The sequence below is a fragment of the Ascidiella aspersa genome, chromosome 7 (assembly GCF_963924565.1).
Source record: "Ascidiella aspersa chromosome 7, kaAscAspe10.2, whole genome shotgun sequence".
NCBI classification, from domain to species: Eukaryota; Metazoa; Chordata; class Ascidiacea; order Phlebobranchia; family Ascidiidae; genus Ascidiella; species Ascidiella aspersa.
In genome coordinates, this window is record NC_139453.1 from 22,135,821 (window position 1) to 22,151,228 (window position 15,408).

Here is a 15,408-nt window from a genome sequence, read left to right on the forward strand (position 1 = left end):
AATTTTCAGAGATGGTGAATGACAATTTTCAGAGATAGTGTACCAAGACTTTAGCTCTAACTGTGACGTCATAAAAATAAAATTTAAGAACAACATACAGTGCGTTTATTTTGGTTAAGGCTTGTTATTCAATTCCAAAGCGGCAATACAAAGATGTTATCGATTTACGCACTGCCTAACAAACTGTTCCAATTGTGTTGTGAAATATATAAGAAGACGAATATTCGCAGAAGAAATTATATTGCTACGCATACATCAAAGCCCAATACATAGAAGCGACATTAGTAACAATCACATCGCCTTAGTAAAAAAGTCATGATGTGGTAGTGAGGAAAACACTTATAGTATAAATGCGCGTATTGGGGTGTATAGTGATCATATTTTTAAAGTATACCAATTAAATCAGTAATTTGTCGATTGTACAAAACAAAATGATTCAACAAGAATATGACGTAAATTGGTATAAATAAATACAAGACCAAGATAATTAAATTTCTATCGATATGTTGTTAAAAATATAAAAAAGAGAACTGTAAACAAGTGATAACGACGCGGTTACTCTTCCTTAAAGCATGTCTTGGTAGCTGACTCTATCAGCATTTGAGGCTTAGTCGTTTTTTCTAAAGTCTGTAAGAACAAAGGCAGCAGAAAAACAACAATTCCTAAATTACATAAGGATGTATAACTTGGCACCAAGGCCTTAGCAGCAGCTTCTTTTTTTATCCTCAACGTCTACGCCCAAAACGGCAATGTCTGGGTCAGCCTCAAGCGGCGCGTAAGTCTTGTCGTTTGCGAGGATTTGGTTGACGAGAAACTTCGCGGCTTCCTCGATATTGACGTTTACCTGTAAATGCGCGACAAAAACAATCGTTATTTGGACGTAAGCTCGACGTCGCCTGTAAGCCATTTTACCGCTTCTTAAAAATATATTCAAAGTTAGACGCCCTTCATTAAAATTTAGGCCAAAACAAGATATCGTTTATTAAAGAAAGTCATTTCATCGCTTTGTAAAGTGGCTTATCGTTGCTGCCAAATATAGGCTGCAGATGAGTATGTAAATTGGTTTAAGCATAAAAACAATATTCAACACTAACATTTAGGACAATTTTGAAGAGGTATAAATGCGCTGTGACCAACTTCCTTAACATAATGTTATCTAGTGATTCAACAAAACTTATTAATTTTTCCTCTAAATAAAATTATGTCAATCATTTGGAATACTGAGGGTATTTATTATTAAATGGTGTTGATACGATCAAAGAAGCTTTTTTGTTTAGTTGTGTCAAGCGAGTAAATTTACAACAACAATCATTCGACTCATTGACAAACAATTGCTTATTTTTACGATGACAAGCACGTGTCGTGAGCTAAACAAATAGCACTGGAACAAATTGCTTTATCATGGCCTAACTGGTTTAAACATTGACACATGTTTCAGTTCCCTTGGTGCTGTTTGCAAATCTTAATAAGTGTTCATAACTTGTCAAGTTGAGGAATTCCAAAGTAAAGCAACGTGCTCTTTGTGCGACAAATAAAATGGTAAAATAAGCCGTATGTCGTTGTTTTTGTTAATATTTGCGAGACGAGGTAATTTAATAAAAAGCGTGTAGCTCTCTATGTGCAAAAATCTAGAGAAGAGGTTGTCAACCTTTTTTTTCGTGGCCCAGTTACGTTGCAAAAAAATTCTGTGGCTCAATACATTTTTTCATGAGAGAAAAAAACGTAAAATAAGTTTAGAACAAAACACACCAGAACATATTTCAACACAGATTATTTATTCAACAGTGCATTAGTGAGATACTTGCGGCTGAACAATAAATTTACATTCCTTTTTAATTCCTCCCCAAGCCATTATTCTTGTGAAATTAAATACAGTAACACAAATAAAACTAAATCTAGCTTTTTTAAATTGGTCTGTAGCCCACCTCAAATGTTCTTATGGCCCACAAGTGAGCCATGGCCCACTGGTTGAGAACCGCTGAACTAAAGCGTCGTTTTTACCCATTAGGGCCTAATGATTAGGCCTACCTTATTCGCCTGCGAGCTATCACATGTAAGACTGTTTTTCGGATTTAAAAAAACTCACCTTCGCCGAGGTTTCGTACCAAGCCGAAAATCCCTTCTCTTTGCAATATTTGTCCATCTGCTCCTTGTTCTTGGTGAGACCTTCTTTCATCTCATCACATTTGTTGCCAAGCAACACTGTCGGGATACTATTGCCATTGGGGAGCATAACCTGCAATTCACGTAGTAAAATATTGTTGAACGGCCAAGTGTAAAAGTCGTTTCAGAGGAGGAAATGCATCGTTTTTCTTGCCGGTTAAGTTGATGTCGTTATATTGCAACATTTGTCGTAAACAAGTGCAACGTTGTTTTATTACAAAGTGGTGCAACGTCCTTTAAACGTCATACTCGTAAAATGTGACGTATATACATAAAGGCGTTCGAAGCACGATTTAAAGTGAGTAACTGTAGGTCCTAAGCCATTAACATCAAAACTATTGGCTCTAAATCTTTCGTGGCTTGTGGACTTATTGCATGCGTTCTCAAAATTGTGCAAACCCCAACATGTTCACATTTTAATAATAGGTCACTGAACGACACAAGTGTGGTTTTCCAAGTTATAAAGACAACCACAAGTTTAAGTTTTATTTGAATAATTAATCAAAACTCATTAGAATAATTAATCAAAACTGAATATTCTCGAGGCCGAGTTGCCGAGTTCAGAAAACCTGGTTAAAACATAGGTGTCCCGTGACTGTAGTATTCAAAGTTGCAAAAATTGTCCTTTAGTTAGCAAAACACAACACTGGAAGTTCTCTAACTGTATAACTTGAAATTGCCGATTGACGATTTGTTTACCGCATTTATGAAAACACAAGTAAAATATGAAATGCGTTTTTTTTCCGCAACAAAAAATGCTAAAACTGGTTATTACCCCAAAAGTTTTTCTATATTTTGAACAGAACTCACCTTGCTGTCCAGGTCATTTTTCCACTTGGACACGGCTTCGAAGGTCGAAGCCCGCGTGACGTCAAAAACAACAAAGGCGCCCACTGCCTCCCTGTAGTAGACCCGGGTCATGTTTCCAAATCTTTCTTGGCCTTTATTCAAAGAAATTCAAAAGATATTATTCATATAGGTAAGCACGCAGTAAAAAGTAAAAAATGTTTAGGGAAAAGAGATTTTTCAAAAATTATGATACGCAAAACGTGCTGGTTATAGTGTTACGATATACGTGACATATAAGATTACTAAATAAAGGCTAAATGTCTGTTTCTTTTAAATGCGCTTTTAAAAGAACTAAATTACTGCATTTGTTAGTTTAAAAGTTGTATTAGAAGTTTTAAAGCTTTTTTATTTATTAATGATTTGCTTTAAACCTAAAGATAAACATTTTTGATTAGGTTTCATTTGTTCAAGTAGCAACCATTGCTTCCATTTGATCAAATATTTAACCAAACGTTTGGTTTACACCTCTTTTTAATCGTTTATTAGTTACTGTAAAATGATTGTAGTCGGACTATATAGTTCATCAAATTAACCTCAATTGATAACAAAAAATAGAACTTGAAAAAATTATTTTCTTTCCGTGTTTTCTTCACAACCTAGTTCTACCTGCGATGTCCCACAGTTGCAGCCGGATCAGGGTGTCGTCGTTCCAGTGAATGACCTTAAGAGCAAAGTCGACCCCAATGGTGGCCCTGTAGTGCTGGGAGAATATCTGGTGCACGTAGCGCTTGATCACGCTTGTTTTACCCACACCGAGATCACCGATGACCAAGACCTGCAATTTATAGCAAGCAAGATAAAAAATCAGAGTCGACTTGATGATATTGCACTATCAACCGAACTCGCAAAGGTCAATAGGTTCACTTATGTGTGCACGAAGTTTCGGTTGCCGAGCTGAAAATGCATGCAGCCTCTTGACGCTTTGCTGACCAAATAATGCGGATGCCCATATACGCCTGTATTCTTTTGCGAGCGCGAGCATTTCTATCAAAACATTCTCACAAATTACGTACAAAATGTTATAAAGCAAGTAAAAAAATCTTGTGTTTAATAGATAGAGGGTAAAATTGTTTTCGCAAAATCAACTAAACCATGTCAGGGTATTAAATAAATATATTAGTTGTGTAGATGAGTTGTACAAATATGTTTTCCTTAAAAATTCTTACCTTGAAAAGATATTCCTTTTTCTCCTCCATTTTATTATTTCTGATAGAATTTTTCACAAGTTAAAGTCAGTTTTTTTTTTTTATTAAAACAATTTATTTGAAATCTAAACAGAATTTTAAATGTCAGTACTGCTTTTGTAGAAGGGTGGGTTTCGATTTCCTGATGCATTGTCTTTACGATACGTGTCTATTAATAGGCTAATTGGTCGATTAGGTTTAAATATAATTATTCCCAAAAGCAATTATATGGTGGTAATGTTTTTGTTACGACTTTTTCATTCGTACCACTTGCAACGATCCAACTAAGACTGCAGCAACAGCCTATCTCTGTTTTATATGAGCATTGATCATAATACATTTCTTTCGTACGATCTATGACCAACAACGCTAAAGTAATATATATTTTTCTGCAACAACGCCATGATTTTCTCCGTAATAAAAACGAGACATTTTTTCGCTCAAAGTTTCTGAACCGTGTTGCAACTCTGGCAAAACGCTTGCTCGCAAATTTTGACGTGTTTGTACACAAGTATTGTAAAGGTTGCCTTTGCAACACAGCATGCTATTTACACAATGCAACTGTTAATGCAAGGACCCGGGGCTTTATATCGTTGAAGATTAACTAAGCGCGTGACCGACAATATTTACTTGTCACGTAATAATTGGCGTTCTCGGATTTGTCTTGACGTTTGGTGACGTCATAGATAATAGTGCGAAACTTCAATGCGACCTGGGATATTAACTGCTAATCTATCCGGCGATTTTAAAATTACGATTCAGCCTATCTGATTAACTTCGTCACTTTTGCTTGATTGTCACTTAGATTTTTATGTATAGATTACTGCATATATTTTAAAATGGAAAACAATAGAGAAACTTAATTGCAAAGTTTAAGAAATTGATAAATCGGTTAATAATAAAAGTGGCTTGATACCACCAAATATGCCCACGAAAAAAAATGTTAACTAACAAAACAATAATTTTTAAGTTTTTTCTATTTTTATGTATGTTACACAATGTAAAATAAGGACTAGCATCCGCGAAACATTTTGTTAGTTCTTGTTTACTGATACAGCTATGGAATAAAGGCGGTACATACGTCCCGGGCGCCAAGGGACAGGGGCGCCAAAATGAGGCTTGGGGGAAGGTTGCCCGTGATGGGACACGTTTTTTCAAATGATTGTAGTTCTTGGTCATAACAATAATTTGGAATAATATCATGCCTACTTGATACCTCTGCCCTTAACGCTTAAAAAACACTTATACCTTTGCCTCTAGCTTTTCAACTTTTTTATTAAATCATCTTAGAAAAAACATTGCTGTGTCCCGTCATTGCTGTGGGACAGGAAGAATTGGTTGTTTTATATTGATCAATTTGTCCCACAAACATTAAAAACAACTTTAACTCCACCTGCCAGACTTGCATAAGTTTAAAACTAACCTGTTTCGAAAAATTTCACAGAATCCTACAACGAATTTTGCATATTTTTAAATTAACAGGACAAGTGCGTGGTAAATAGTGACTGTCTTGGCACATTAGTTGTGTTGTGTCTATATTTTTACATTGAATACATTATACAAATATTCTGCCTGTTTTGATAACTCTCAACAGACACGACCGAGGCCAAATCTTGTCTGTTTGCTCGTTTGTTTTTTTAGTGGACTTTTAAACCATAATTTTGTTTTAATTCGAATAGATATGGTTATTGTTTAGTGAAGTTTTACCTGCATTTGCAATATTTCTTACAAACATGTTGATACGGTGATCCATTTTAACCAGGTGTATTTTTTAACGTATTTTATGGACAGGGAAGCCGTATAAAAGGTTTTACGTCACCCATCAAAAATTTAAAACTAACTATATTAAAATTTGTTAGTTGAAACCTTTTGAACTATTACCAAATGGTAGCTTCTTAAAAAGAGTTAAAGACTAGTCCATTGTTGCCCCATTAACCCAACATTAAGGGTACAACAAAAAGCTTCTCGGGTGAGACGGCCTTGTCCCATCTTACGCAGCCTACATCATCATATAAAGAAGATATACTGGCTGCTTATAGGTACAAGATAATATAAAAAACTTACTTGTATAAGTAAGCCTCCTAAGTTGCCCATATATCATTTAAAAATAAATTTTATACAACTTCAACAAATATGAAATAACATAGATATAAAAACTAATGAAACTAGCAAAAAAACACCCCTATTTTCTTTAGATTGATATGTTGCAAAAACGCCGACCGCCTATTGAAATGTTGTTGTGCCAAAATTATGGCTACCATTGGGTGCTTCAAAAAATAATGATGAATTTGCGCTATCGCAAGTCCCGACTCAGGCAACGTCCCATGCCAAAAATATGCCAAAATGAGGATGCTTCTAGTTTAAATACAATGTTCTATTAAAATTTGAATTGTTTTTCCGTATAAAGTAAGATAGCCTATGTATTTTAATGTAATAGAAAAAGTGATTATCAACATGGTGTTATAGTTTGCCCCGGGCGCAAAATACCCGGCTATACCATGTAGTAGGCAAAAATATGTTTGTCGCCTCAGTTTGCAATGAATTATTTATGTATTGTTATTTGCAAACATGAATAAATTTATGTGGGTAAAGTATTCTCATCTCCGTAAATTTATTTAGTCGAATATCTTAGTTGCATATTTGTGCATAACATTAGGGTGTATCTTTATAGAATCGAAAACCATCGGCGGCAGGTTTTAGCCAGTCGATCACTGCTCCGCTGATTTACTTTTATTGGTTTGTTGATGGCTGCGCTCTGATTTTATTTATTTGTACTCTTACAGGAACTGATGATGCCACTTTGGCGAAATATATTTTCCTTTAAACAAAACGTCTGATCCTGTTTTTACTCATGTTTTTAACTATGAGTTTTACTTGTGCATAACATCTAACGATTGCCTCGGATTTTCTCAGGTTACTTGTAGGCGTCCCGTAGTAAAGTAACTGTGTGACGTTCTTATGTGTTACTGTTACGTTTCGAAATTTTTCATCGTTTGGCTAAGAATGAGTTTTTTTATTTTCACCCCAGGTTTTGCCAAATAAGCAATGCTCTTGTGTCTTATAATTTAAGTTATTTACGTTTTTATCCGTTTACAAACTCTGTTATGGTCCTCAACATATTTTTTTCTTTATAGTGTTCTAAATCAAGCAAAATGTACAATCAAATATTTTCTTTTATTTAGACCCTAGCCAACGATGTTTCACAGGGTAAAGGCCGTACAGCACATAGGCATAGCCAGGGGGCTTCAGGGGCCATGCTCCCAAAAATTTATCAATATTTTACTCCTAATCATTTGTTTTTTAGCATTTATGAGCAGTACCACAACAGTCGATCACAGCCATGTCACACCTTCAATTGTTATGCCACCCGATCCGTTAGAAATCAGTGCATTTCTAAGCAATAAGGTCTACGACAATCAGGGCATCCAATGGCAGAAAAGTCTAGACTTTTAGACCTTGAGGTCCTGGCAATGCACTGATTTGGACCTTTAGGTAAACTCCCGGCGAAGATAAATTAAAAATATTCATTAAAAGTTCAGAAAAGATAACAAAAATTGTGAGATAGGATTAATAACACTTGACCCACCTAAACCCTAACGCTAACCCGAATCCTAACCCAAATAATGTGCGTTATTTTAATAATTCTTTAAATGCTGGGGAAAAAAGCCCAAACTCGGAAGGTTTCTCGTCCATTGTATTTAAGATTATTACGTCACAAATTGAGGTATTGGGGCCTGAAGCGTTATAATTATTAATTTATCGCACATTATTTGGGTTAGGGCGCTGGTTAGCGTTTGGGTTTGGTTGGGTCAAGTATTGTTAAACTTCATCTTCTTATGCACATTTGTTAATGCAAATTAGTGCATTGTCCAAGACCTCAAAGTCTAAAAGTCGGACTTTTTGAGCCTTTGAATGCACTGATTGTCGTAGACCTTTTTGCTTAGAACTGCACTGATTTCTGACGGATCGGGTGGTTATGCACTGTTACGTCACAAACGATATAGTTAATATTACGTTTGCTATACATTAATGTAGTTTTACTACTTTTAGACAGATTTTGCTCTTTGAATGTTTTTGAGTATTGCGTTCAATCAGTTGCTACTCGAAACGGTTAGCTAGCATTATTATTTGTGTTCGTTACGGCAAGTAATACAATGACAAAAGCTAAACAAAAAAGTTCAAACTTTTTGCCTGGTGGTCTAGCGTCTGGCGTCCAACGCTCGCGTCGTTCAGTTTACCCATAACGCGTCGGCTGCGTTAACGGCAAATTTTCTCAATCCTAACCAAAAGCGTCGAAGTTAAAAAAATTCACGACCGAAAGAGTCAAATCTGCATTTTTTTATCCGAAAGTAGGATATTTCAGAAATTAATTGTTAATGTACTTTATCTTCTAACACAAGTTGTCGCAAGTGAGTAAGCTGACGCAAAATCTCTTTGGCTGACGTGATTGTCAAGGTTACCCGGGACGCTTAAAGCATAGAATACTAGTTGATTCATACTAGACGCGTCTAAAACGTTTTTTAAAAAATGCTTTCGGCTGCAGAAATCTGAAATATTTCAAAATCGCTTTCGGTTTAAAGCGAGAAAATTTGCCGTTAACGCTGGCAACGCGTTATGTGTGAACTGGATGGCTCTAGTGTTTTGTGCCAGACGCTAACGCCAGAAGAAAAGCGCGTCAAAAAATTATACTTCACATCACCATTTTTATGGTTGACAAATTCGTGGCATAATAATGTACATTTCTATTATTTCTATACTTATACAGAACAACACAACTATTAATTTTTGCAGTTTGAGAAATTGTTATTATCCTTAACTTTACTTATTTGGTGCAATCTTTTTTGTGTCAGACTTGTGGTTCTAAAAGGCATTTAAACACATATTTTTTTCACCACAGGGGCATTTTAAGCTTGCCTAAAACTTTTGAAATTCGACATTCGAAAACATCTTACGGTGCAAAAAGTTGTTATTCTCAAGAGATTCTTTGACAATGTTTGTAAATGCCTGAAAATTTATTAAATAAAGTTATTTGACAAAACAAAAACTATAAACAGCTCAAAAAACAATAATTGGTAAAAACTTGATGTGTAGACCAATAAACAAACTAGACAGCTAAATTTATTCAAACATAGATATTTAGAACAAAGTTGTATTTTAATGTTGAACTTTGGGCTGTTAAAAGTCCCTATTGTGGCAGTTTTTTACACTTGCTTATCTGTATTGTAACATTTTTTAAGAAACTTGATCTTATCTCTTCAGGCTGGGGTCTTTATCACAGTGGTTCTCAAACTTTTTTAAGCGCGACCCAAATCTGAGTTTTATGAGCATCTCACAACCCAAGATTCAAACATCAAAAACTGTACTTTTTCTGATATGCATGAAATAGAAAAAAAACACAGACAATCATGTAATTGATTACAAACAAATGATTGATTTATTTTAGTGTGATTGGTGAAACTGAATTTTTTCCTTTATAATATCAGCGTGGCTTGTTTGGTGTCTAAAAGCTTACATCAGTCTTAGCAGCTACTGTAGCTGGCTGCCATCGAAACGTTCATAATACCACTTATGATGCAATCATCCAGGTTACTGATTTGAAGCCACGTGAAAAGCTTATGATGCAATAATTCAGTTATGATTGAAAATATTTTAAAAATGAAATAAAAAAAGTTTGTTTGTGCAGGATTGAATCACCATAAAGCGACCCATTTTTGACCCTGTGCGACCCATGTTTGGATCGCGACCCATACTTACAGAACCACTGCTTTATTATATATAGAATGAGATTCTGCTAAAAATATTATTGATTTATAATATTCATTAGCATCTTTGACAACAAGTTTTATAAAACCTGCTGCAAAGGTGCCACATAGTATTTCTGCAATATTTTTTCCCATAGACATTTTGTATTATGTTATTTTACCTGTAAAATATTAATAATAACTATCACATTGGCTGCAGTTACCAATAATCAGTGGCTCAAATGTTCCTATTTTTATGGAGTCATCGGTCCCGCACCACCAATGAGACTGTCTAAGGCAAAAAATAAAACTTTTATAAAAACTTTCAAGTTTTTAAAATACTGGCTAATCTGTCAAAGTGTTGTACCCACTTTATAATGTTAATAATAACTCTTTGAAACACAGAAAACAAAAATATTAAACACCAAAAAAGTTAGTTTCAACCTGACAAATGTATTTTTCTTTCTAATCTTTTTAACAATCATGCTGATTTTGTTGTTAGGAAGCTATCTTAACATGCTTAAAAGAGCTGACTATATTGGTGGCGCTTAAGTAAGGGAAATTTATTACAATTTTTTTAATGAGAACTTTAAGCTTGTTTTGCCAAAAAAGATGTCCCCATCTAGGAATTATTAAACTAAATAATACCTGAAGGCGGCATCTGGCCTGCCAAGCAATTTAACCCGGCCCGCAGCTCAATTTAATACAAACTTTTTTGCCTTTTTTAGCCCTTATTACCTATTCCTACTCTTATCAGCTTGTCAAAATAAGGATATTTTAAGCATTCTTTTAAAAGAAGTTGCACTTTGTAATATATACAATAATGTGTTTCAGATATATACCTTTTTTGACCAGGCAGTATACAACACTTTCTATAGTTAAAATAAAATAATGACACTATGAAAAAGTATGACCACAGACCGACACCTGAAAAGTAAAGAATAGACAGACGTACAAGGATGCCAGATTGGCTTTTTTGACAACAAATTTCTAAAATTTGTTTTTTTTAACATGGTGTATGTCAGAAAAATCAATAAGCTTTTTGGCTTTTTTCTGTGATTTTCATGAGGGTAAACTAAAATTATAGAGGCTAAAAGTATGAAGGCTAAAACGTGCCAAAACTAATTAAAAAGTATACGTTGTTTCGAAACCTTTTCTGTCTAAATATCAAAATAATAAATCATTTCATTATGGGACATTGCTTATAAACATTGTTTGCATGAATTTATTCTATTGCACTTTACGATGAGCACGTTTGAACATAGAAAAATTATGATATACCCATTTTTTGATATATTGTAAGTAGCCTACTAGGAGTTAGATTTTGCAGTAAAAATATGCCTTTTGGATGTTGTGAACGTGCTGTAACTCATCAGCCACAACACACTTGTTATTTTGAACATGACGAGAGCTTGATACTAATTGTGATTTTTATCGTACTAATTTCCAGTTTTTTACATACAGTTCGGGTTTAAATCAAAATTTTAATCTGCCAACCCTGTTACGGACCGGTAACAAACTCCTCGCGGACCGGCGGTTGCCGACCACTGGCCTACATTTGTTTATAATTATTTGCCCTAAATCTAGTACCAAATTCCAGATTTAATGAACTATAATTCAAATATTTTTAAAGTCAATATACATATATTTAAAAAAAAATTGCAAAGAATTGTTTTTCGGTGGCAAATTTGAAGATTGAAAAAAGACTCATGTAAAGCCTTGGTCCGCTCTGGTCATACATAGTGGATCTGAAATGTGCTAAGTGTCATTTCTATGCGTCATTGGCCGAATCCCTAATTTAGAGCTTATGATAGACATTGAGTAGGCTCCTATGTCTGGGAAAGGGCACTTAGCAAAATATATGAACTTGCCTTGACATACCCATTTGAGCTTGGCTTCGTCACAAATTGGGACGACATGTAGAAGATATGGCTTGTTTTACAATGCACTCCGTGCTGACCCAGAAGAGCGTCGTGTTTTCCTGACTGAAGTTTCGCTAACCCCACAGTTAATAGAGAAAAGATGGCTCAAATCATGTTTAACAACTACTGCACTCTGCATTTCCATGCAAGCTGTCCTGTCTATATGCTTCTGGTACCACTGGCGAAACCACTGGCGTTGTGTTTGTCATTGGTAATGAAGCCTCAAATACTGTTCCCATCCATAATGGATATGGCGTTTCTTAAGCTACCTTGACTTCGCCGGCAGTGAACTCTCTGAATATCTGATAAACATTCTTACTGAGAGAGACTATTCTTTTACCACCACTGCCGAGGGTAAAATTTTTCGATACATCAAAGAGATATTTACCTATGTTGCACTTGGCTACAGCTGCCAGTAACAGCTTATTGGGTAAACAGGGTTACCTTCCAGGTGGCGAGGTCATAACTGTGGAAAATGAGGCATCTTTCCTTGGAAAGAAATCTGCTGGTAAAAATGGAACCACTTACAATTTTATCATTAAGTGCGGTGTTGACATCCGTACAGATCAATAAGCTTACACTATTCTCAGTGGAGGTTCCACTATGTTCCCTGGCATCGCTGATCGTTTGCAAAATGAGATCACCGCCCTTGCACCACTAACCATGAAGATCAAAATATTTGCCCCACCAGAGAGGAAATACTCTGTGTTGATTGGAGGATCCATCTTCAACAGATGCGGATCTCCAAACAAAAGTATGACATATCTGGCCCATCAATCGTACACCGCAAGTGCTTCTAACAATTCCATGCATTTATCATTTAAACGGTGGTATAAAATTGTATGCAGTGTGACTCACTGTTTATATGACATTATTTTGTTCACAAAAAATAACTGTGTGTTTCTGGAACCAACATAAGCCTTTAGAGGTGATATTGTGTAGTTTTAAATTGACAGCCCCAATGAAATAATATAAGGTTATTGTAATTCAATTTACTTGTTTATATATTTTGCTTTGAATTATAATCCACTGACAAATTGTGCTTTGTAGAGAAGATAAAACCGTAAGGAAGTCTTATCGTAAAATTATTTTTGTTTAATGCTGCTCTACTGTAAATTAAATCCATTTTTACTACAAATGCTTGAAAAATAATTTTGATGAGAGCGATTCACTAGGATTTTATTAAATTGCATTACGCCACAATACTTGTGTCAATATGTATTCCAACTTTTTATAAAAACTGAAAGAAAAATTATTAAAATGGCTGATGAAGAAGATGTTGTTGCTCTAGTTGTAGAAAATGGATCTGGAATGTGCAAAGCTGGCTTTGCTGGTGATGATGCACCCCGAGCAGTTTCCCCCCCCATTATTGGACGTCCTCAGAACCAGGGTGTTATGGTAGGAATGGGTCAAAAAGATAGTTACGTTGGAGATGAAGCTCAAAGCAGGAGGGATATCCTCACCTTGAAAGACCCAGTCGAGCATGGCTTTGTCAATAACTGGGATGAAATGGAGAAAATCTGGCATCATACCTTCTACAATGAGCTCCGTGTTGCCCCAGAAGAGCACCCTGTTCTCCATACCGAAGCTCCACTTAATCCCAAAGCCAACAGAGAAAAGATGACCCAAATCATGTTTGAAACCTTCAACAGCCCCGCCATGCACATTGATATCCAAGCCGTCCTTTCCTTGTATGCTTCTGGTAGAACCACTGGTATTGTATGTGACAGTGGTGCTGGTGTTTCTCACACTGTCCCAATTTTTGAAGGATATGCCCTTCCTCATGCCATCCTTCGTCTTGACCTGGCTGGACGTAATCTCACTGATTACCTGATGAAAATACTTACAGAAAGAGGCTACTCTTTCACCACGACTGCTGAGCGTGAAATCGTGCGTGACATCAAGGAGAAGCTTACTTATGTTGCACTTGACTTTGAAAATGAAATGGGAATAGCTGCAAGCACCAGTACCTTGGAGAAGAGTTATGAGCTTCCTGATGGCCAAATCATTAACATTGGAAACGAAAGATTCCGTTGCCCAGAGTCCCTCCTCCAGCCAGCTTTCCTTGGAATGGAGGCTGCTGGTATTCACGAAACCACTTACAATTCCATTATGAAGTGTGACATTGACATTCGCAAAGATCTGTATGCCAACACCGTGCTCAGTGGAGGTTCCACCATGTTCCCTGGCATCGCTGATCGTATGCAAAATGAGATCACCGCCCTTGCACCACCAACCATGAAGATCAAAATCAGCGCCCCAGCAGAGAGGAAATACTCCGTGTGGATTGGAGGATCCATCTTGGCTTCCCTCTCCACCTTCCAACAGATGTGGATCTCCAAACAAGAGTACGATGAATGTGGCCCATCAATCGTCCACAGCAAATGCTTTTAACAATTCTATGCATTTATCATTTAAACCAGTGGTCGGCAAACTGTGGGCCGCGAGCTATACTTTAGTAAATAGTTTTGTCATGTATTCGTGGGCCGCGTGATAGCCGTACGCGTTCCTTTATTGCACTGTATTTTAAAATTTGGATTTGTTACATTGTCTCAGCGTAGTTTAGGTCCGCTTGCCAAATGTCGCCTGAAAGTGCCTGTCAAACTATATTTTTTGCGAACTTTAACTATGTAAGCTGGACTTACGACTTCCAATAAAATGCAATTTCTACCAAAATATTTCTAGTTAATGTAATTTTCTATTCAACATTGTAATATGGCTATTATAACGTGAGCAACATTTATCCAAATTTTATAACAAGATTCACGTAATATATTCATTTTTGCGTTTGGTGCGAACTTTTTACGTGATAGCTAGATGATATAGTGTTAATCTTTTATGCATTACGTATACGTCTAAGGTAAACGTTTCGCTAACTGAACCAAATAGACGCAATTTTTTGTGTGTTTTGCGCGATAAACTTGGCTCAGTTGCGTAATACTGTTGCACAGATTATCGCTTATGTGTGCGTTATTATTTATTAGTTTTATCGTTTGTACGCGTGTTTTCGTTTTCTTCTTTCTTTCTCACTCATGTAAATTATATCGCTTTTCCACCTGGATTATTTACCTAAACAGCTTATACTACAAATCGCATCTTGTCCAAGGCCTAATTCCTTCGTTAATATTATGATCGAAAACCTGGCAGTGTGCGCCCTTGTTGATACGGGTTCAGCAGTTACCATCATAACGAGAAAGGTATAGAACTGTTTGAAGGCTAAAGTTTAACGTAACCTGTCGAAGTGGCCCGAAACCCTGTCATTTACCGATGCTGTTTTTGTTTGCGATTCCATTTCATTCGATCGCACTCTTAAGATAGATTTCCTAGAAACGCAGGAGTGCGCCGTTTGTTACCGAAACGCGATCTTGAAGATTGACAACAGCAGTGCACCTCTACTCGATATGTCATTCAAGCTGGTAAGCCGGGAAGTCTTTCTCGAAGATAAAGTTCTTATCCCACTGTCCACAGAGGTTTGTGTTCCAGCTTGTTTTATTAATAGTTATATACGTCGCCCAGTAGGCCTACCTATCCATTTTGTACTTATTGAAG

The 15,408-nt window shown here is 36.1% G+C and overlaps 2 protein-coding genes and 1 pseudogene across 5 annotated transcripts; 2 read left to right on the forward strand and 1 right to left on the reverse strand.

The window, feature by feature from the left end:
* Positions 1-700: 700 nt before the first annotated feature.
* Positions 701-4,208, reverse strand: LOC146138336 (ras-related protein Rab-32-like). The gene is made up of 5 exons (XM_083393636.1): positions 4,179-4,208; positions 3,619-3,787; positions 2,974-3,104; positions 2,087-2,236; positions 701-844 (listed from the first exon to the last, which is right to left on the reverse strand). The coding sequence occupies exons 1-5, from the start codon at positions 4,206-4,208 to the stop codon at positions 701-703; spliced, it is 624 nt and encodes a 207-aa protein (XP_083249762.1).
* A 6,638-nt stretch (positions 4,209-10,846) lies between these two features.
* Positions 10,847-12,659, forward strand: LOC146138337 (actin CyI, cytoplasmic pseudogene; annotated as a pseudogene).
* LOC146138338 (actin, cytoplasmic-like) lies at positions 11,619-14,994 on the forward strand. 4 transcript variants are annotated; one of them, XM_083393205.1, is made up of 2 exons: positions 11,619-13,741; positions 13,919-14,994. In XM_083393205.1, the coding sequence occupies exons 1-2, from the start codon at positions 13,120-13,122 to the stop codon at positions 14,251-14,253; spliced, it is 957 nt and encodes a 318-aa protein (XP_083249331.1). In that variant the 5' UTR covers positions 11,619-13,119; the 3' UTR covers positions 14,254-14,994. The 4 variants fall into 4 exon arrangements, with proteins under 4 accessions (XP_083249331.1, XP_083249329.1, XP_083249330.1 ...); XM_083393203.1 differs by having other exon boundaries at positions 11,619-13,375; positions 13,487-14,994; XM_083393204.1 differs by having other exon boundaries at positions 11,619-13,251; positions 13,375-14,994.
* The last annotated feature ends 414 nt before the right edge of the window (positions 14,995-15,408 follow it).